Raw genomic sequence first — 23,204 nt, forward strand, 5'->3', positions numbered from 1 at the left:
GGCTGAAGGACCTGTTCCTGTACTGTATTGTTCTTTACTCTTTAGTATTCAAAGAAATTCTATAAATACATTAAGGGCCACAGAGTAATGAGGGAAAGAATATGGCCCCTTAAAGATCAACAAGGTTATCTATATATGGAAGGCAAGAGATAGGTGAGATACTAAACAAGTATTTTCCGTCAGTATTTATTGTGGAGAAAGACATGGAAGCTAGGTGAACTTAGGGAAATAATGATGTCTTGAAAAGAGTCCACATTGTAGAAGGAGGTGCTGGAGGTCTTAAAACACATAAGGTTGATAAAACCTCAGGACCTGATCACATGTATCTCAGGACATTGTGATAGGCTAGGGAAGAAATTGTGGGGCCCATGTAAAGATTTTTATATCATCTACAATAGTTAGTGAGGTGCTTGAAGCCTGGAAGATGGCTAATGTTGCACCTTAAGAAGAGCTGTAAGAACAAGCCGAGGAACTTTAGACCGGTGTGCCTGACATCAGTCATGGCTAAGTTGGTGGAGGGGATTCTGAGAGACAGAATTTACATGCATTTGGAAAAGTAAGGGCTAATTAGGAATAATCAACATGGCCTTGTCCATGGGAATTATGTCTCACAAACTGAGTTTTTGAAGATGTGACCAAAAAGATAGATGAAGGCAGAGCGGTAGATGTTGTCTACATGGACTTTAGCAAAGTCTTTGATAAGGTTCCTCATGTTAGACTGCTTAGTAAGGTTATATCGCATGGGATCCAGGGAGAACTAGCCAATTGCATGTAAATTTGGCTTGATGGTAGGAGACAGAGGATGGTGGTAGGTAGTTGTTGTTCAGACTGGAGGCCTGTGACCAGCAGTGTGATACAAGGATCGCTGCTTGGTATACTGTTATTCATCATTTATATAAATTATTTGGTTAAAAATATAGGAGGCATAGTTAGTAAGTTTGTAGTTGATGCCAGAATTGGTGTAGTAGAAAGTGAAGAATATTATCTAAGAGTACAATTAGCTGATCTAATGGAGTGAGGAATGGCAGATGGAGTTTAGTTTAGATAAATGTGAGGTGTTGGAGTTTGGTAAGACAAACCAGGTCAGGACTTACACAGTTAATGGTAGGGCCCAGGGGAGTGTTGTTGAACAGAGAGACCTAAGAGCGCAAGCACATAATTCCTTGAAAGTGACGTAACAGGTAGACAGGGTGGAAGAAGGCATTTGGCATGCTTGTCTTCATTGGTCAGAACATTGAGTACAGGAGTTAGGATGTCATATTGTGGTTATGCAAGACATTGGTGAGGCCACATTTGGAGTACTGCATACAATTCTGATCACCCTACAATTGGGAGGATATTACTAAACTGGAAAGGTTGCAGAAAGGATTTACAAGGATATTAACTAGACTACAGAATTTGTATTATAAGGAGAGGCTAGATAAGCTGGGAGTTTTTGATTTGATTTATTATTGTCACATCTACTGAGATCCATTTCCCTGGAACATAGGAAGCTGAGGGATAATCTTATAGAGGTTTATAAAATCATGAGGGGCATGGATAAGGTGAATAGCCAAGGTCTTTTCCGCAGGGTAGGGGAGTCCAAAATCAGAGGACATAGTTTTAAGGTGAGAGGGGAAAGATTTAAAAGGGATATGAGGGGCAACATTTTCACACAGAGGCTGGTGGAACGAGCTGCCAGAGGAAGTGGTAGAGGTGAGTACAATTACAACATTTAATAGACATGTAGATGGGCATATGAATAGGAAAAGTTTAGAGCAATATGGGCCAAATGCAGACAAATGGGACTAGTTCAGTTTAGGATTCTTGGTTGGCATGGGCAAGTGTCAAAGGATCTGTTTCCGTGCTGTGTGACTTTATGATTCTATATTCTGGTCACTGCCACCTTCACCTAAATCTCCCTCATCAAGTCTTTCTCATTGCACATCACCAAATCCAGAATTCCCTGTTCCCTAGTGGGCTCAACCATAAGCTGTTCCAAAAACCTATCTTAATCATTCCACAAATTCCTTTTCTTGAGATCTGCTACCAACCTGACTTTCCCAGTCCTCCTGCATATTGAAGTCCCCCATGTTGATTATAATAGTGCCTGTTCTAACTGCCTTTTCTATCTCCTGATTTAATTTCTTTCCCACATCCTGACGACTGCTCAGAGACCAATACACAACTCCCATCAAGGTCTTTTTCTCTTTTGTGATTCCTCAGCTCTACCCATACAGATTCCGTACATTCCAACTCGATATAACTTTGTGCAATTGATTTAATTTCTTACAAAGAGGCTGCCCGCTCTGTCCATCTACCTGCCTTTATAGCCTCTAGGACCCAATATTGAGCTGAAAAATTTCAGAGCTTGATCTCTGTCCTTCATTTTGGTTGCAACTTCTCCAGCCTCTACATGAGTTGTTTTTTTTTTCTTACTGGCTTTGTCTCAGCAAACCCATCTTCTCCCCATCACAGCTAGCATGGCACTTACCTGACATCTCTATGTCTCCTTTATCACCATGACCAGCCCTTGTCTTTTGATCTGGCCTCCTCCAGTATCTGTTCCTCTTGTTCCTCTTCTCCCTCTCTGTCAAAAATATTTAGAAACCACAATTTTCCAACCCCTTCCTGTTCTGAGGAAGAGGCGTATCAGACTCGAGACATTAACTCTATTTCTCTCTCCACAGATGCTGCCAGACCTGCTGAGTTTCTCCAGCATTTTCACTTTCTACTTTAGGTTTCCAGCTTCGGCAGTCTTTTTTATTCTGACCTGCTCTTGTAGCCCCTGTATTGGTATGGCTGGTAACCCCCACGAAGAAAGGGGTTTCAGTGATAGTGATACCATTGATTATCATGGACCATGGTTAGAGACCATTGCCTGGCACTTGAGTGATATTTGTATTTCAAGGTAGATATTTCCTAACCAACCTGATCAGAGATGTTATTACACACCTCTGGGAAAGATAGGATTTCAACTTAGGCCTCCTGATTCAGAGATAGGGATACTACCACTGCTCCACAAGAACCTCTTAGTTTTACAGGGTATAGCTATTGCTTGAAGTGCTCTGGAATGAATGAAAATCAGACAAATACATATTTCTATTAGTTCTCGTGGTCAATAGTAGAGTGAAGAACAACCCACAAATCACTTTTTTATTAATAGTAGGAAATATTGGGGAGACAATTAAATCTCCATGGGAGAGCTCTCCTTGTGCCTAGTTGGAGTGTGGTATTCTCTGCTGCAATCAATTGCTGAAACAAAGTTTCTGACATCGACTAACTAGGAATTAGTTTTTTTTTATTGTTGCAAAAATGAGGGATGTAAAAGGATTTGGAGAGGGAGAGGGCAGGCAGCAAAGGATCTGGAGAAATAACTGGCTCTAATTAATAAACCCATTGGAATCAGGCTCCTCTGCAGCAGTTTAACATTTTAACATTATTCAAAGCATTTTAGTGTGAAATCCTAACCTTGCTGAAGGTGGTCAGAAATCCCTGAAGTAATGTTTTATTTCCAATAAGATAAAATGTTTAAACTAGTGTTTTTCCGTCTCTTCCTATTCACGCTGTGTGTGTCTAACCCCATCACTACCTCCAATATAAAAAAGGGAGGCCTGCAGATGGTGTAAATCAGAAACAAAAACAAAAAAAAAATGCTGGAAATGATCAACAGGTCTGGCAGCATCAGGCAGAAAGAAATCAGAGTTTTGGGTTAAATGACCCTTCCTCAGAACCAGTACATGCTAGTCTCTGTCTCTCTCTCTCTCTTTGTCCCTCTTTCTCTATGTCCCTTTCTCCATCTCTCTCTTTCGGTCTGACAGTCTTCCTCTCTCTCTCTCTCTCTCTCTTTCTGCCAGTCTCTGTCTCTCTCGCTTTCTTCCTCTCTCTCTCCTCTTTTCTGTTCTGTTATTCCCAGCAGTTTATTTGTGGTTGTGTCTCTTCTCCCTCCTCACAGCCCAGTTCCTTTGGGTTGAAGAAACAGACTCTCTGACTCAAATTTTGCAGCAAGAGGCTGGGATCAGGGTACATTCCCTCAAAACACCACCACCACCGGTCAGACAGACAGAGTGACCCACTCAGGACAGAGAGATCCACTCGGAACAGAGAGATCCACTCGGCACCAGGAGAGAATCCACTCGGAACAGAGAGACCCACTCGGGACGAGGGGATGATCCACTCAGGATAGTGAGACCCATTCTGAACAAGAGAACCAACCCGGGACAGAGAGAGATCAACTCAGGAAAAGGAATACACCCGGGACATGGAGAGAATCCACCTGACACAGGGAGAGATCAACCCGGGACAGAGGGATCCACCTGACACAGGGAGAGATCAACCCGGGACAGAGGGATCCACCCGCCACAGTGTGATCAACTCCGGACAGGCACCGGAAAAGCGGGTGAGCGAGCGGCTCCGGGATCCACAGACCCACAGGGAAGGTTCAAGCGCAAGCAGATCACTGATCCCCGAGAGAGACAGCAGATCCCATGGGGTGTGATAGGAGCATTGCGACCACCACGGCCAGAGGCTGGGACTTAGCCTCTAGGGAGGGGCAGGAGGTGGGGGGGCATCACACTGAGTGTCAGATACCCCGGGGTGGGGGGGGGGGGGTCATCACACCGAGTGTCAGATACCCCGGGGTGGGGGGGGGGGTCATCACACTGAGTGTCAGATACCCTGGGGTGGGGGGGGGGGGTCATCACACTGAGTGTCAGATACCCCGGGGTGGGGGGGGGGGGTCATCACACTGAGTGTCAGATACCCCGGGGTGGGGGGGGGGGGGGGTCATCACACTGAGTATCAGATACCCTGGGGTGGGGGGGGGGCATCACACTGAGTGTCAGATACCCTGGGGTGGAGGGGGGCATCACACTGAGTGTCAGATCCTTGGGGGGGGGGGGGCATCACACTGAGTGTCAGATACCCTGGGGGGAGCATTACACCGAGTGTCAGATGCCCGGCGGGGCGGGGCATCACACTGAGTATCAGATACATCGGGGGGGGGGCATCGCACTGAGTATCAGATACATCGGGGAGGGGAGGGGGTGGGGGGGCATCGCACTGAGGGTCAGGTACTCCAGGGGGATTCACACTGAGTGTCAGATGTCCCGGGGAAGGCATTACACTGGATGTCACATACCCTGGGGAGGGGGCGCGGCAACACATTGATGAGAATTTTCTTTTAACTCAAAGGGGTGGTGGGAGCCTAGGGGTGACTGATTCAAAAACTCTTGTAACATTGAAGCAGTTTTGAGATAGTCACTTGCATTGCCGTAGCCTCCATGGATATGGGCCAAAAGCTGGAAAATGGGATTTGTGCAGTCCAATCTTTGTTGACTTGTGTTGTAAATGTCTGTGACTTACATTGGTTCTTCAATATGAAACAGGAGGCCACTCAGCCCCTCGACCCTAGTGCATCATTCAATACAATCACATTTTTTATTTTTGTTCCATCTTCTTACACTGTCCCAAATTCCTTAATTCATGAAATACCTAAAAACCCATTGACCTCTGTCTTGAACATACTAAATGACAGAGCAGGCGCAGCTCTCTGGGTCTGAGGATTCCAATGGTTCCGAGCAATTTAAGTGAAGAAAATCCTCAGGGGCTGACCCTTTACCTACCATGAGATGATGACCACCCTCAGTTCTGTACTCCCCACCCAGGGAAACACATTCCCACCTCTATCCTGTCAGGTTATGGACAGGTTAAGCAAGTGGATAAAAACTTGGCAGATTGATTATAATGTGGGAAATAATGTGGGGGTGGCACGGTTGCTCAGTGGCTAGCACTGTTGCCTCACAGTGCTAAGGACCCGGGTTCAATTCCAGCCTTGTCAGACTGTCTGCGTGGAGATCCAAAGTTGTGCAGTTTAGATGAATTGGCCATGTTCGAGTGCCCATCATGTTCAGGGGATGAGTAGATTAGGTGCATTTGTCAGCAAAGGAGGAGAGGGGAATGGTTCTGGGTGAGTTACTCTTTGGAGGGTGAGTGTGGACTTGTTGGGCCAAATGGCCTGTTTCCACACTGTAGGGATTCTATGATTTTCTATGAAAATGTGAGGTTGTGTACTTTGGCAGGAGGAATGGAGTTGATTAGATTAGATTACTTACAGTGTGGAAACAGGCCCTTCAGCCCAACAAGTCCACACCGACCTGCCGAAGCGCACCCACCCATACCCCTTCCCCTACATCTAACATTACGGGCAATTTAACGTGGCCAATTCACCTAACCTGCACATTTTTTCCGGACTGTGGGAGGAAACCGGAGCACCCGGAGGAAACCCACGCAGACACGGGGAGAACGTGCAAACTCCACACAGTTAGTCGCCTGAGGCGGGAATTGAACCCGGGTCTCTGGCGCTGTGAGGCAGCAGTGCTAACCACTGTGCCACCGTGCCGCCCATATTGCTGGATGTTATTTAAATGGAGAAAAGCTGCAGATAGCAACAACAAGGAAGGGTTCAGGGTCCTCGTGCATGAATCTTGAAAAGCTAGCATCCAAGTTCAGCAGGTAATAGGAAGGCAAGTAGAATGTTGGCCTTTATTTCAAAGGGGATAGGGTGTGAAAAGAGAGAGTTTTTACTAAAACTGTACAAGTCACTAGTCAGACCACAGCTGGAATACTGGGAACAATTTTGAGCCCCTTATCTAAAGAAAGATATACTGCCATTGGAGGTAGTTCAGAGAAGATTCACTAGACTGATACATAACGTGTGTTATGAGGAGAGGTTATGTCAATTTGGACCTGTATTCATTGGCATGTAGAAGAATGAGAGCTGTCCTTATTGAAACATAACAAGATTCTTAAGGGACTTGACAGAGTAGACGTGGAGAGGTTGTTTCCCCTTGTGGGGAAATAAGCTTAAACTAAGGGGTCACACATTTAAGACAGAGATAAGGAGGAATTTCTTGACTCAGAGGGTGGTGAATCTGTGGGATCCTTTACCACAGAGACCTGTCAAGACTGGGTCATTAAGCACATGAGGTAGACTTGAGATAGATTTTTATGGAAGAGGCAAGGAAGTGAAGTTGAATGTTATCGGATCTTCCATGATCTTGTTGAATGGTGGAAGACTTGAGGGGATCAGCAGCCTATTCTGCTCCAATGTTTCATTGTTATTGACTCTTTACTGATGGGAAAACAATCCTTCCAAATCACCCTGTCTTTGTCCCAATAATCCTACACATCTCAGGTCCCCGCTCAACCTTTACTGCTCTAAGGAAAACAACTCCAGCCCAGACAGCATCCTGGTGAATCTCCTCGGCACCCTCTCTAGTCTAATCATATCTTTACAATGTGGTGACTCGATCTGTACACAGTACTCCAGTTGTTGCCCAACCTTCATTTTATATAGTTCCAGCATAACCTCTCCGTTCTTGTATCCTGTCCCCCAGTTAATGAAGGCAAGTTTCCCATGTGCCTTTTTGAACATCAATGTGATATTTATTGTTTCTGCCATTGCTTTCTGTTTTGGATGGTTTGGTGCTTGCATCTTGTCTGATCTTAACAGTGAATGCATTTATCATTTGAACCATTTCCTCTCAGAGTTGAGCATTATTTAAAACTTCCTGCCACCGTGAATGGGTTTGGGAAGGTCAGTGTTAATTGTGATTTGGACTCTGGAGAGACAGTGACATTTTTAGATATGAAAGTATTAATGTTCACTTGCAACAAACAAGCAACAGTCTCTTTCCTGTCTAACAAAGCATCTTTCATTCAGATGCTTGCAAGAGATGAAAAGCAGTCTGGTACATAAAGACTGCTTTATGTGGTGACTGAGTCAGAAGCCAAGAAGAATCTTTGTGACAACAGATTTCATGGTACAACACTTAAAGTTCCAGTGATGTGTCACGCAGAGTGCATTTAGACAGAGTTAGTGATGAGGATTACTGGCACACATTTGCGTTCACCACTTCACCTAAGTATTGGCTCCTTTTGGAAAATCCCTTCCGTGTATCAGATGTTGTCTGTGGACATTACTGCTGGCTCAGACTCAGATGCTGGAGTTTCAAACACCGTTCCAGGAATCTAATTCAGATTGAGACCCACTGTCTGTAACTGAGAGAGGGAGTGCTTTGTCGAACGTGCACATTCAGGTGAGATGTTAAACTGAGGGCAGTCTGCCTCCACAGCGATACTTTTATTCATGTTTCCAGAGAGTGATGCATCAGATTGAATCTTTCAGGATAAATTGGCTGGGCTTCTTTCTAATCTCCTGGATTGGGCTATTTACAGCTACCTATAATCAAATCCAGCCAGGAATTGACTGACTGTCATTGTCTTTAAGATTCTGTTTACAGAGGTTACCATGGTGATTCTTCCTTCAACCATCTAGAACCTGGATGTATAGATTGCCTTAGTAACCTGTCTCTTCTGGACATCGACTGTGAAGACTTACTGAGCACTTTCAGCACAGGGTCAGGTTATATTTCTTCCACAAAAATAATCCTTATTAAATGTCCTGTTATAAATGTCTTTTCCTTAATGTGATGGACACTCACTCTGGCCCTCTCAGCAACCAGGGCAGTGAATTCACGAAGATGTGTAAAAATACTTATTAGGGTATTTCAACTACCCCAACATTATTTGGGACAGGCAAAAGTGAGGACTGCAGATGGTGGAAACCAGAGTCTAGATTAGAGTGGTGCTGGAAACGCACAGCAGGTCAGGCAGCATCCAAAGAGCAAGAGAATCGATGCTTCGGGCAAAAGCCCTTCATCAGGAATGGAGGCAGGGAGCCTCCAGGGTGGAGAGATAAATGGGAGGGAGGGGGGGATGGGGCTGGGGAGAAGGTAGCAAAGAGTACAATAGGTGAATGGGGTTGGGATGAAGATGATAGGTCAGAGTGGAGGGTGGAGCAGAAAGGTGGGATGGAGATTGGCAGGTAGGACAGATCATGAGGACGGTGCTGAGCTGGAAGTTAGGAACTGGGGTAAGGTAGGGGGAGGAGAAATGAGGAAACTGGTGAAGTCTACATTGATGCCTTGGGGTTGAAGTGTTTTGAGGCAAAAGATGAGGCGTTCTTCCTCCAGGCGTCGGGTGGTGAGGGAGAGGCGGTGAAGGAGGACCAGGACCTGCATGTTCAGTAGAATGGGAGGGGGAGTTGAAATGTTGGGCCACGGGGCGGTGGGGTTGGTTGGTGTGGTGTCCCGGAGATGTTCCCTAAAGCGCTCTGCAAGGAGGCGCCCAGTCTCCCCAATGTAGAGTAGACCGCATCGGGAACAACGGATACAATAAATGATATTGTTGGATGTGCAATTATTTGGGATAGTCATAGTATAAAGGGGTTAAAGGAGGCAAATTTCCTGAAATACATTGAGGAGAACTTTTAATATCAATGTGTAGAAGTCAGAAGTCACATGGCACCAGGTTATAGTCCAATAGATTTATTTGAAATCACAAGCTTCAGAGTATGAAAAGTCCAATAGGGGAAGGTGCAAGGCAGGACTTAATTTTGGGGAATGAAGCCAGGCAAGATGTTTGAGATTACAGTGAGGAGCATTGGAGGAATAGCAACCGCAACACCATATGTTTTCAGTATGTTATGGAAAAAGATAAAGATGGTCTGTGAGAAAGGGTTTTGGATTAGATTTTATTAAAATATGGCAGTATTTGGCAAAAGTAGACTGGGCACCGCTACTTGAGGGTAAATCTACAGCAGAACAGTGGGAGGCAGTCAGAAAGATACTGAGGAGAATACATGCCCAACATGTTCCCTTTAGAGTGAAGTGTAAGAACAAGCCCAGAGAACCCGGATGTGTAGGAATATTCAGGACTGGATAAAAAGGAAAAGAGAGACAGGTACAGGGGGAACAAAACAACAGAGGCCCAAGAATATAGGAAGTGCAGGGGGGTTGGGAGAGCTCAGTGGAGCAATTAGGAGAGTAAAAAGGAGTGAGGAAATGCTGGAAGGTAAGATGAGGGAGAATCCAAATTAATCTGCATAGGGGAAGAGAATAACCAGGGAAAGAGTAGGATCCATTAGGGATCAAGGGAACAATCTGTTTGCGATGTTGAAGAACATTGGTAGAGTGTTAAGTGAGCATTTCATGCCTCTCTTTACCCAGGAGAGGATGGATGCAAGTACAACATTTGAGAAGATGGACTGTCAGGATTTTGAGCAGATTAATACAGAAGTGTGGAGGTATTGGATGCTTTGGCAGATTGAAAAGTGGACAAAATCCCCTGATTCAGATGAATTGTATCCCAGGCTGCTGCAGGAGACGAGGCAGGAAATTACAAGGGCTTTGATCCTTTTTTCTAAAGACTCTCCCTGGCCACAGGGGAGGTTCTGGAGAACTAGAGGACAGCTAATGCGATTCCACTTTACAAGAAGGGTAGTAAAGTTGACCAGGGAACTATACACCAGTGAGTCCCACATCAGTGGTAGGGAATCTGTTGGAGAAAATAGTGAAGGAGAAAGTTAATCCCCATTTAGAGAGGTAAGGTTTTCAGGGATAGTCAGGCTTTCTTTGTCTAAGGGAGGTCATGCCGAACAAATCTGGAATTTTTCCAGTAGGTAACCATGTATGTGAATGAGGGAAGGGCAGTTGATGTAGTTTATTAGGATTTCAGCAATGCCTTTGACAAGGTTACACATGGGAGATTGATAAAGAAGGTAAAAGATAACTTGGCAACTTGGATCTAAAATCAGCTTAAAGACAGGTGACAGAGGGTAGTTGTAGAAGGCCATTTGTGTGACTGGAGCACAGTGTGCAGTGGTGTACCACAGGGATCAGCGTGAGGTCCTTATTGTCTGTGATATTCATCAATGACGGAGATGAGAGTGTACAGGGAGGATATTAAGTTAGTTTGCAGCTAACACAAAGATTGGCCGGGTGGTTGACAGTGAGGAGGAAAGTGTTCGGTTACAGGAGGATATAAGTGGATTGGTCAGACAGATCAATGGCAGATGGAATTTCACCCTGATAAATGTGAGGGGATGCACTTTGGATGAAAGAACAAGACAAGAGGAGTATGTAATGAATGGCAGGACACAATGAAGTTCAGAGGGATCATGGGGAGATTATTCACAGATCCCTGAAGGGGGCAGAACAGGGTAAAAGGGTCATTACAAAGGCAGACAGGATACATTCCTTTATCAGTCGAGGCATAGACTGTCAGAGCAGGGAGGTGATGTTGCAGTTGCACAAGACTTTGATCAGGCCACAGCTGGAGGACTGTGCGCAGTTCTGCTCCCCACACTATAGGAATGATGGGGGGGTGGGGGGGGGGGGGGAGGGGGGAGGAGAGATTCACTAGGAAGGTGCCTGGGATGGAACATTTCATCGATGAAGCGAAGCTGGGTAAACTCAGGTTGTTTTCTTTGGAGTAGTGAAGGTTGAAGGGGGGCCTGACTGAGGTGTATAAGGTTATGAGGGGCATGGACAGGTGGAGAGAAAGCAGCTGTTCCCCTTAGTTGAAGGGTGAATAGCAAAGGGGCATAATGTTAACTTTAAAGGCAGGAGGTTTAGAGGGAATGTGAGGAAACATTTTCACCCAGACGGTGCCTTGGAAGGAAGTTGAAAAATACTTTAAAAAGTACTTGGGTGAGTTCTTGAAATGTCGTAATATTCAAAGCTATGGGTCTAGTGCAAGGAAAGTGGGGCTAATGTAGGTTGATGTGTATTTTTGGTGATACAGACTGTCGAGATTGTAACAAGGTCAGCTAGGTGACCTCACAGAATATGAGTTCCCTGATTGTTAACCTGGTCCAGTCAGGGAGTCCTGACACAGGAGTGTCAGAGGTTCTGTTCACACTGTGAGCTGGCTCTGAGGAAGCCAGACCAGTGTCAAGTGCTAAACACCTGTAAATAAAAGGCAACTTGCTGATAGGATACTGGCCTGACTGGAGTTAATTCACAGACGTGATGGGTTCTGTACTCTATGATTCTAGGATTCACCCAAAGCAATTTATTTTTGTCCAGTCCATCCCACTGCTTTGTTATGATAAACAAGGCACCCTAAAGGCTCCTTAATTCCTGCAAAGCCAGCCCCAACATTTCAAATCTTTCTCTCATTTAGCTGGTTCCTCACATTAAGCATCATCCTATTGACTCTATGCAGCTGCGTGTCTAAAGCTTAGATTTCCTTTCTTTAGCATGAAACCCAGTGCATTGAGACATTACTGAAGTGTAACTTCCCCATCGATGGATCCTCAGAATTGATTGAGTTTAAAATGTAAATCTCACACTGCATTAATTTGCACATTCTCAGATTCCACCACAATGAATCCAGTTTATCTGGGGCAGTGGTAATGATTTTGTGAAAGCCATGAGACAGAGTTGGACATAGCTGAAAGGTTCAACCCCCCCCCCCCCCCCCCCCCCCCCCCCCTAAATCTCAACACTAATCCTACATCAGGAGTCCAGATTGAACATTCTCGTTGGGTCAGGCAGTTAACTCTTGATGTTATTTCGGAGAACACATGAGAACATCGGACATAGGAGTTGCAGGAGGTCAGACAGCTCCTTGACTCTGCTGCAGCATCATTCAAATGATCCTGGCTGGTCTTCAAGGTCTACTCCACTGCCATGTCCCCACATCCCCTGAGTCTCTTAATGTTCATAGATCTTACCTATCTCTGCCTTCAATATCCTCAACATCTCAGCATTCACAGCTCCCTAGGGCAGGGAAATCCAGATTCACAACTGTCTGAGTGAAGACATTTCTCTTCCTCTAAGGTTGGAGAGTGGCGATGGCTTGTGCCCAGGACTGTGCCAATGCTACCAGCTCCTGAAAGGTAGACCAGCAGCTGAGGGTTTCCCTAGCTCTGAGTGACACTTATTCATTTCCAAGATCAAGTGCTCATTCTGTGACAAACTACTTACATCAATTTCCTACCTCCTTACATCTACCTCTACTTCCTTCTGATCTCTTTCTACTGTCTCCACCTGCTTTGTATTTAATATCCTATCTTCTTCCCCTGACTAATGTCCTCTTGCTGCTGCCATCTTGTATTTCCACCTCCTTCTCTAACATTCTGCCTTCTCCCCTATCTCAGAGACCAAATCCTGCTGCTGCAGCCCTGTCCAATTCCCTCAGCTATGGATCTGAAATGAATCTGTGCTTCATCCAAACTGTTCATTTCCTCTGTTTCCGCAGGTTAACCTTGAACACAATGGAGGATTGTGAGGTGTATGAAAGGGACTGTAAAGAAGCCGTCTCCCCATCTTTTCTCAGAGGGATCTCTTCCATCCTGACCCTCCTTGAACTTGCAGTCAGTGCGGGAACAGGGGATCTCAGCGAGGCCAGCAGCAAACAATTCAAGATTGAGATTGAATCTGCACTACGAGAGATCCTGTCAGCGGAGGAGGCTGCGAGTAGGATTGTTGATGACGTCGACGCAAGTTGTGAGAAGCTGATGGTTCAGCACGGCAAATTGAGCAAGGAGCAGAAGGAACTGCAGAAATGCCTCAAGTGCACGCAGGATCAGTTGGTGGAAGTAGAGGACCAGAGGAAACGGACTGAGGGGCAGCTCCAGGCAGCTGCTGTGTCTCTGAAGCAAATGGAACAGACCCTGAGGGGAGCCAGAGCCAAAAAGGGAGAAAAACAAACGGGGAGAGACATAGGAATTGGCCTGAGTTTTGTTATCCCCTGCATCGGTAAGATGTTTATAAAGAGAATTAAATATTATTTTTACAACGATTCAACATAACACATATAACATAGAGTCGTAGAGATGTACAGCATGGAAGCAGACCCTTCAGACCCTTTACTCAGAGAGCCGTGAGTTCATGGAATGCCCTGCCAGTAGCAGTGGTGGACTCTCCCTCTTTATGGGCATTTAAACGGGCATTGGATAGGCATATGGAGGATAGTGGGCTAGTGTAGGTTAGGTGGGCTTGGATCGGCGCAACATCGAGGGCCAAAGGGCCTGTACTGCGCTGTATTTTTCTATGTTCTATGTTCTATGTAACCCGTCCATGCTGACCAGATATCCCAACCAAATCTAGTCCCACCTGCCAGCACCCGGCCCATATCCCTCCAAACCCTTCCTATTCATATACCCATCCAAGTGCCTCTTAAATGTTGCAATTGTACCAGCCTCCACCAGTTCCTCTGACAGCTCATTCCATACATGTACCACTCTCTGCGTGAAAAAGTTGCCCCTTAGGTCTCTTTCATATCTTTCCCCTCTCACCCTAAACCTATGCCCTCTAGTTCTGGATTCCCCGACCCCAGGGAAAAGACTTTGCCTATTTATCCTATCTATGCCCCTCATATTTTTGTAAACCTCTATAAGGTCCCCAGCCCCAGCCTGTTCAGCCTTTCCCTGTAGCTCAGATCCTCCAACCCTGGCAACATCCTTGTAAATCTTTTCTGAACCCTTTCAAGTTTCACATCTTTCCGCCACCCAGTTCCTGATCGCTCCTTGGACAATGAAATCCCTTGAGATGTCAGACCTTAATTATTCCAACAGATTCCTCACCACCTTTCACCTTCAATTCTCGAGGGGTTTGAACTCGTATAGAATTCTGCTGCTGTTATCCTAATGCAAACCAAACTCCTCTGATAATTCATCCCCTTACTCACTGGACTACATTAGCTCCCAGTGAAACAACACCTCAATTGTAAAATTCTCAGTCTTCCATTTAAACCCCTCTCTGGGCTCACACCTTTTATTTCCTGTAACATTGCCCAGTCCCATGACCCTCCATGATCTCTCCATCTGTCAAAGTCGAGCCTCGTGCATTCCCCACTTCAGTCACTCCATCACTCCTGACCATACCTTCAGCTGTCTGGGCCCCTTGCTTTGAAATTTCCAGAAGACCATATGCTGTGTGAGGAGTAGGCCATTCATCCCATCAAGTCTACATCACCATTCAATGAGATTATGTCTGCTCTGATAATCCTCAACTCCATTTTTCTGCCTTTTCCCCTTAAACCTCAACACCCTTACTGATTACATATCTTATACTTAGCAACCCAACCTCATTAACCCTCTCTGGTGAAGAGTTCTACACATTCAGTACTCTCTGCCTTAAAGGTGCAACCCCTTATTCTGAGGTGATGCCCTCTGATCCTAGACTCTCCCACAAGAAGAACCAAACTTTCCACATCTATCCTGTCAAGCCCCCTCTTGGAATCTTGCATGTTTCAATAAGATTGTCTCTCATTGTTCTAAACTTCAGTGAGTGCAGACACAATCTACTCAACCTCTCCTCATTAGAGAGCCCCTCCACACCGGTATCAACCTGGTGAACCTTCTCTGGACTGTCTCCAATGCCAATATTCTTTCCTTGGATAAGTGGGTCAAAACTGCCCACAATATTCAAGGTGTGGTCAAGTTAGTGCCTTGTATATATTTAGCAAGACCTCCCTATTTTTAAAGGCAGAAGTAGGTACTGCAGATGCTGGAGATTAGAGTCAAGATTAGAGTGGTGCTGGAAAAGCACAGCAGGTCAGGCAGCATCCGAGGAGCAGGAAAATCGATGTTTTGGGCAAAAGACCATTCCTAGTGAAGGACTTTTGCCCGAAACGTCAATTTTCCTGCTCCTCAGATGCTGCCTTGACCTGCTGTGCTTTTCCAGCACCACTCTAATCTTGACTCTAATCTCCAGCATCTGCAGTACCTACTTCTGCCTTTAAAAATAGGGAGGTCTTGCTAAATATAGACAAGGCACTAACTTTTCCAGCACCATTCTAATCTTGACTCCCTATTTTTATATTCCATTCTGTTTGAAATACAGGCCAACTCTTTATTTGAGATTAGATTAGATTCCCTACAGTATGGAAACTTGCTCTTCGGCCCAACAAGTCCACACCGACCTTCCGAAGAGTAACCCACCCAGACCCGTTTCCCTCTGACTAATGCACCTAAAACTACGGGCAATTTAGCATGGCCAGTTCACCTGATCTGCACATCTTTGGACTGTGGGAGGAAACAGGAGCACCTGGAGGAAACCCACACAGACACGGGGAGAATGTGCAAACTCCACACAGACAATCGCCTGAGGCTGGAATCGAACCTGGAATCCTGGTGCTGTGAGGCAGCAGTGCTAACCACTGAGCCACTGTGCCATCCCTATTACCCACAGACCTTGGATGCCAGATTTTTGTGATTGAGGCATGAGGTCCCTCAAATCCCTCTGCTCTGAAACTTTCTGTAGTCTTTCTCCATTTAAGTAATATTCTGCTTCTCTATTCGTCCTGCCAAAGTGCATTGACTCACATTTTCCCATGTTATATTCGATCTTCCAAGTCCTTACCATTTAACCTCAATATCCCTCTGCAGATGCAATGTGTCACCCTCACCAGCATTTCCTCGAGTCTTTCTTATCGCTGTGTAGGTCTCTCTGAGGTCTGAGTGTCACAGTGACCTCTGGAACTGCCAGTCAATCTCACAGTCGGTCTCTTGATGCTGTGAGTGGGTTATCAGAGCTTCAAGGGGATGTTAGTCTTTGCTGTCCCACCTATTTTTGTGTCATTTACAAACTTGGCTGCAGTATGTTCACTTTCCTCATCCAAATCATTCATTTGTATTGTAAGTAATTGTGGCCCAGCACTGATCCCAGTGGAACTCCACTAGTTACAAGTTGTTGTCCTGAAAATATCTTTTTTATCCTATCTCTTTGTCTTCTATTCATTAGCCAATCTTTTATCCAATATATTATCCCCAATACCATGGCATTTATCTTATCATGTAGCTTAATGTGTGGCAACTTGACAACTTATGTTTGGAAATCCAAAGATAATACACCTACTGGTTCACCTTTATCTATACAGTTTGCTACTTTCTCAAAATCCTCCATAAACCTCTCTGCCTCACTATCTCTCACCAGATTGAAGATACTCCTTAAAACCTATAACTAAAAACAGAGCGGAGAGTAACAGGGGACTTTAACTTCCCCAATATTGACTGGGAATACTACAATTCAAGTAGCTTAGATGGGACAGTTCTTGTTCAATGTGTGCAGGGTGGTTTTCTGACACAGTATGTAGACAGGCCAACAAGGGGCGATGCCATATTGGATTTGGTACTGGGGAATAAACCCGATGGGGTGACTGATTTGGAGGTAGGTGAGCACTTTGGCGATAGTGACTATAATTTGGTAATGTTTACAATAGAGCTGAAAATGTGTTGCTGGAAAAGCGCAGCAGATCAGGCAGCATCCAAGGAGCAGGAGAATCGACGTTTCGGGCATGAGCCCTTCTTCAGGAATGAGGAAAGTGTGTACAGCAGGCTAAGATAAAAGGTAGGGAGGAGGGACTTGGGGGAGGGACGTTGGGAATGCGATAGGTGGAAGGAGGTCAAGGTGAGGGTGATAGGCCGGAGTGGGGGTGGGGGCGGAGAGGTCAGGAAGAAGATTGCAGGTTAGGAAGGTGGTGCTGAGTTCGAGGGATTTGACTGAGACAAGGTGGGGGGAGGGGAAACGAGGAAACTGGAGAAATCTGAGTTCATCCCTTGTGGTTGGAGTGTTCCTAGGCGGAAGATGAGGTGCTCTCCCTCCAGCCATCGTGTTGCATGGATGGCTGGAGGAAGAACACCTCATCTTCCGCCTAGGAACCCTCCAACCACAAGGGATGAACTCAGATTTCTCCAGTTTCCTCGTTTCCCCTCCCCCCACCTTGTCTCAGTCCCAACCCTCGAACTCAGTACCACCTTCCTAACCTGCAATCTTCTTCCTGACCTCTCCGCCCCCACCCCCACTCCGGCCTATCACCCTCACCTTAACCTCCTTCCACCTATCGCATTCCCAACGCCCCTCCCCCAAGTCCCTCCTCCCTACCTTTTATCTTAGCCTGCTTGGCACACTTTCCTCATTGAGGTAAAAACAATGGCTTGCAGATGCTGGAAACCAGATTCTGGATTAGTGGTGCTGGAAGAGCACATCAGTTCAGGCAGCATTCAAGGAGCTTAGAAATCGTTGTTTCGGGCAAAAGCCTTTCATCACTTTCCTCATTCCTGAAGAAGGGCTCATGCCCGAAACGTCAATTCTCCTTCTCCGTGGATGCTGCCTGACCTGCTGCGCTATTCCAGCAACACATTTTAGGCTCTGATCTCCAGCATCTGCAGTCCTCACTTTCTCCTAATGTTTACAATAGCAGTGGGCAAGGCTAGGTATATACTGTGGGGAAAGAGGTATAACTGGGGGAAAGGCGATTATGATGTGATTAGGCAAGATTTAGGATGCATAGGATGGGGAAGGAAACTGCAGGGGACACACTTGAAATGTGAAGCTTATTCAAGGTCCAGCTACAGCGGGTCCTTGATAAGTATATACCTATCAGGCAGGGAGGTGGTTGTCGAGAGAGGGAGGCATGTTTTACTAAAGAAATTGAAGCTCTTGTCAAGAGGAAGAAGAAGGCTTACATTAGGATGAGATGTGAAGGCTCAGTTAGGGGGCTTGAGCGTAAGCCAGAAAAGATCTAAAGAGAGGGCTAAGAAGAGCCCGGAGGGGGCATGAGAAGTTGTTGGCAGTTAGAATCAAGGAATCCCTAAGGCCTTCTATAGGTATATCAGGAATAAAAGAATGACTAGAGCAAGATTAAGGACAATCAAAGATAGTAGTGGAAAGTTGTGTGAAGAATCTAAGGACATAGGGGAATCGCTTATCAGTATTCACATTGAAAAAAGGCAATGTTAGTGAGAGTATGGAGATACAGGCTACATGATTAGATGGGTTTGTGGTTGACAAAGAGGAAGTTTTAGCAATTTTAGAAGATCTGAAAATAGGTAAGACCCCTGGGCCAGATGGGATTTATCCTCAGATTCTGTGGGAAGCCAGGGAGGAGATAACTGAGCCTTTGGCTTTGATCTTTATGTCATCATTGTCGACAGGAGTAATGTCAGAAGACTGGAGGATAGTAAATGTTGTTCCCTTGTTTAGGAAGGGGAATCAGGACAGTGCTGGTAATTATAGGCCAGTGAGCTTTACTTCGGTTGTGGGTAAGGTGTCGGAAAAGGTTATAAGAGATAGGATTTATTATCATCTGGAAAGAAATAATTTGATTAGAGATAGTCAACACTGTTTTTTGAAGGGTAGGTCATGCCTCACTAACCTTATTGAGTTCTTTGAGAAGGTGACAAAACAGATGGCTGAAGGTAAAGCGATTGATGTGGTCTATATGTACTTCAGTAAGGCGTTTGATAAGGTTCCACACGGTAGGCTAGTGCACAAAATATGGAGGTTCAGGATTGTAGGTGATTTAGCGGTTTGGATCAGAAATTGGCTAGCTGAACGAAGATAGAGAGTGGTGGTTAATGGGAAATGTTTATCCTGGAGCTCAGTTACCAGTGGTGAGCTGCAAGGATCTGCTTTGGGGCCACTGCTGTTAGTCATTTTTATAAATGATCTGGATGTAAGCGTAGAAGGATAGGTTAGTAAATTTACGGATGACACTAAGGTAGGCAAAGTTGTGGATAGTGCCGAAGGATGGTGTGGGTTACAGAGGGACATAGATAAGATGCAGAGCTGGGCTGAGAAGTGGCAAATGGAGTTTAATGCAGAAAGGTGTGAGGTAGTTCACTTTGGAAGAAGTAATAGGAATGCAGAGTACTAGGCTAATGGTAAAATTTTTGGCAGTGTTGATGAACAGAGAGATCACAGTGTCCAGGTACATAAATTCCTGAAAGTTGCCACCCAGGTTGATAGGGTTGTTAATAAGGCATATGGTGTGTTGGTGTTTAGTGGTAGGGGAATTGAGTTTCAGAGCCACAAGGTCATGTTTCAGCTGTATAAGACACTAGTAAGGCCACACCTGGAGTATTACATACAGTTCTGGTCATCCCACTATAGGAAGGATGTGGAAGCTTTGGAAAGGGTTCACAGGAAATTTACGAGGATGTTGCCTGGTATGGAGGGAAGGACTTACAAGGAAAGGCTGAGGGAACTAAGGTTGTTTTCGTTGGAGACAAGAAAGTTGAGAGGTGACTTAATCGAGATGTATAAGATAATCAGAGGGTTAGATAGTGTGGACAGTGAGAGTCTTTTTCCTTAGTTGGTGAAGGCTAACATAAGGGAATATAGCTTTAAATTGAGGATGATAGATTTAGGACAGACTCAGAGAGTAGTGGGCGTGTGGAATGGCCTGCCAGCAACAGTAGTAGACTTGCTGATGTTAAGGGCATTTAAATGGGCATTGGATATACAAATGGATACTAATGGAACAGTGTAGGTTAGATGGGCATCAGATTAATTTCACAGGTTGGCACAATATCGAGGGCCAAAGGGCCTGAACTGTGCTGTAACATTCTATGTTCGATGTAAAAGGTGCTCAGAATCCCAGTAGGTTTGGCAGTATCTATGTTGAGAGAAAAAGACTTATCATGTTGAGCTGATTGATGCTTCTGAAAATGACAGAACCTTTGATCGTATTCCTCCTAATGTTATTTGGTGTCAGGGGTTTCCTGTGAAGCTCTCTCAAATATTTTACAATGTAAAGGGATATACTGTACATAGAGGAAGCCCTGTGGCTCTTGTTCACAAACTGGTCAGGGTGATCTTCCTGGTGTACTGACTAACATTTAGTCTACAATTGACATCTCAAAAATAGATGTTTTTGGTCATTACCACATGCAATCTCACAATCCATATGGGTTTGAAACACAGGGAAAAGATTACAAACCAGGACAAGATTCTTAAATTTCATGTTGTGTGAGTTTCTTGTGGAATTGTGGAATGATAGGCTTTTGGTGAGACTGATCACCAATGAACAGCTTTGGGGGAATTTCTGAGTTTGGAATGTGTGATACCTCAGAATGTAATACTAGTTTTGAGTAGAAATTTGTTGATTGATTCTCACTGGGGTTAGAAGATGCTGGTTGTGATCAGTAAGAGGAACAGTATTGGGCATTTTACAACAGAGGATTGTCTGTCACTTTAGCCTGAGAGCTGTTTTCGGTTTTCCCTCCAGGGATCCCCATGGCTGTTGCCTTTGAGAAGGAGCGACTGTACAGGAAGTCTGAAGTGGACATAGCTGTGGAGGATCTCTCCCAGGTGAAAGCGAGCGTCATAAAGGATGAGGAGGAATTGGAGAAACTCACCCGTCAGTTCCCTGAGCTGGAGAAGAAAAGGGATGAGACAGCAGAGAGTCTGAGTGTGGTGAGGGCAGAGTTACTGAAGTTCAAAAGATCCCGGGCTGCATTGGCCAATGTACAGTGTAAACTCAGGAACTGTTACCAACACCTCTCAGCTCTACACGGGCGAGTGAGTGCGTTGAAAGCTCAGGCACAGCACATGTACAGCATGGCTCCCCTGATCCCATTTGTAAGGGAAACCTGTGCACAAGCTCAGCTAGAAGGTCCAGGCACTGAGCTCGTGCTGACTGGCTCACAGATCCACAAGGTCATCGAGAGTGTAAGAGTCATGCTGCCCAAACTGAAGGAGCCTAACCTTTCAGACATTGCCAGTTATATGTAACCTTCTTTCAAAATGTTTCTTAATCAGAATGAAAAGACATGTGATTATGGAGTAATAACCAGGTAGATCAGCTGCAAATGAGCATAGGAACTGAAGTAGGTCATTGAGTCGCAGAGTACAGCAGGCCATGATGCTTATGCTGACACTTCCAATTGACTGTCCTTCTCACCTTGCTGTTTCTCTCTTTATTTTAAATAAATGTATATAAAACCCATTTCATTGGTTGACCTATACCTTAATTTCCATCGAGCCACCTCCACTCTGGATTGTTTGAGACAACTCATCCCACCAGCCCCCCCAAAAAACACACTGTCTCTCTCTCTCTCTCTCACACACTCACACATACACACACACACACACACACACACACACACATTCGACTCTCTCTCACACACACAGTTCTCTCACACACACATTCTCTCACACACAATCCCGCTCTCTCACACACATGCTCACTCTCTCACACACTTGTCCTTAAACACACACCCTCTCACATGCACACTTACACACATACTCTGTCTCTCTCAGACACACACACACAGAGCCGATTTGCAATGGAGAGCAGATTTCTAGTGCTGTATGATGTGGGAATATTTCTGGCTTTTTTTGTTAAAACCATGTTGAATGTGTGTCTGGGGGGGAGTGAGGGAGGAGGGTGTTGGAGATTTGGGATCTCATGAACCAACCTGTTCAAGTCACTGGTTACAGTGATGGATGGATCTGCGATTTGAGGGGCCGGGGATGGGGTGGGGGTGGGGGGGGGGGTGGAATCAGGAGGAAGGGGTGAGATGGACAATCTGCAGCAGGTTTTGGTGAGGATGTGGTGATGTTAAAAGATTGGTCAGGAACACCTCCCAGCTCCACCTTCAGTGAGGTACATTTTTTAAAGTTTGCCTTCAAAGGGACAGGAGGCAAGTGGTCAATAACTGCCCTTCAAGGGCTCTTTTCCCACTTCTCCTCACAACTGCCAGGACTGGCTTCCTCAGGACATCCCAGTCTGACAACGAAGCACTAGACTGGCCACCTCACCCATGCAAAGATCCTGAGGACTGTTCCAGATCTCAGGAATCTCTGTGTTTGTCCAGACAGGCATGATAGAGAGATTGTGTTCAGCACATGTTTCTTCTTCATCATATTGCAGCACTGAAACAGAGATATATAGAAACATATACGCAGGGAATCATAGACACATAGATAGATAGAAGCATACATGTATAGATACATGGATACATAGATACATGGATAAATAGATACATAGAAACATTGAATCATAAACATTGATACATAGAAATATATACAGAGAGAAACTTAGCATCATGGAAAATAAATAACTGGAAACATTGAAACGTAGAAGATAGGGGCAGGAGTAGGCCACTCGACCCCCTCGGGCCTACTCCACCATTCAGTATGATCATGGCTGATCATCAAGATCAATACCCTAAATTGCCATCCTCTCCCCTCCCATCTCTTGACCCCTTTAGCCACAAGAACTATATCTACCTCCTTCTTGAAAACACATATTGTTTTGGCCTCAACCACTTTCTGTGGCAATATATTCCACTGGCTCACCAGGTGAAGACATTTCTCCTCATTTCAGTCTTAAAAGGGTTTCCCCTAAACCTTTAAACTATGACTCCCAGTTCTGTAGTCCCCCACCATCCTTCCTGCATCTAACCCGATTAATCCTGTTTGCATCTTCCAGGTTTCTGTGAGATCCCCGCGTACTCCTAAACTCCAGTATATCCAATCCTGATTGACTCAATCTCTCCTCATACATCAGCCCTGCCATTCCATGAATCAGTCTGGTAAACCTTTGCTGCACTCCCTCTGTAGCAAGCAAATCCTTCCTCTGGTAAG

General features: G+C 45.3%; 1 protein-coding gene across 1 annotated transcript; it reads left to right on the forward strand.

Moving 5' to 3' along the window:
- The first annotated feature begins 7,872 nt into the window (after positions 1 to 7,872).
- On the forward strand, positions 7,873 to 22,073 carry LOC140482564 (uncharacterized). The gene is made up of 3 exons (XM_072580093.1): positions 7,873 to 8,078; positions 13,087 to 13,586; positions 20,842 to 22,073. The coding sequence occupies exons 2-3, from the start codon at positions 13,103 to 13,105 to the stop codon at positions 21,345 to 21,347; spliced, it is 990 nt and encodes a 329-aa protein (XP_072436194.1). The 5' UTR covers positions 7,873 to 8,078; positions 13,087 to 13,102; the 3' UTR covers positions 21,348 to 22,073.
- Positions 22,074 to 23,204: the final 1,131 nt, after the last annotated feature.

Source organism: Chiloscyllium punctatum, chromosome 11 (assembly GCF_047496795.1).
Source record: "Chiloscyllium punctatum isolate Juve2018m chromosome 11, sChiPun1.3, whole genome shotgun sequence".
In the NCBI taxonomy this organism is placed as follows: Eukaryota; Metazoa; Chordata; class Chondrichthyes; order Orectolobiformes; family Hemiscylliidae; genus Chiloscyllium; species Chiloscyllium punctatum.

Bases quoted from the DNA above. Each gene is read 5' to 3' on its own strand.
- LOC140482564 (XM_072580093.1), top strand. From the start codon at position 13,103: ATGGAGGATTGTGAGGTGTATGAAAGGGACTGTAAAGAAGCCGTCTCC. The intron at 13,587-20,841 runs GTAAGATGTTTA...TTTTCCCTCCAG, and splicing joins TTTTGTTATCCCCTGCATCG to GGATCCCCATGGCTGTTGCC.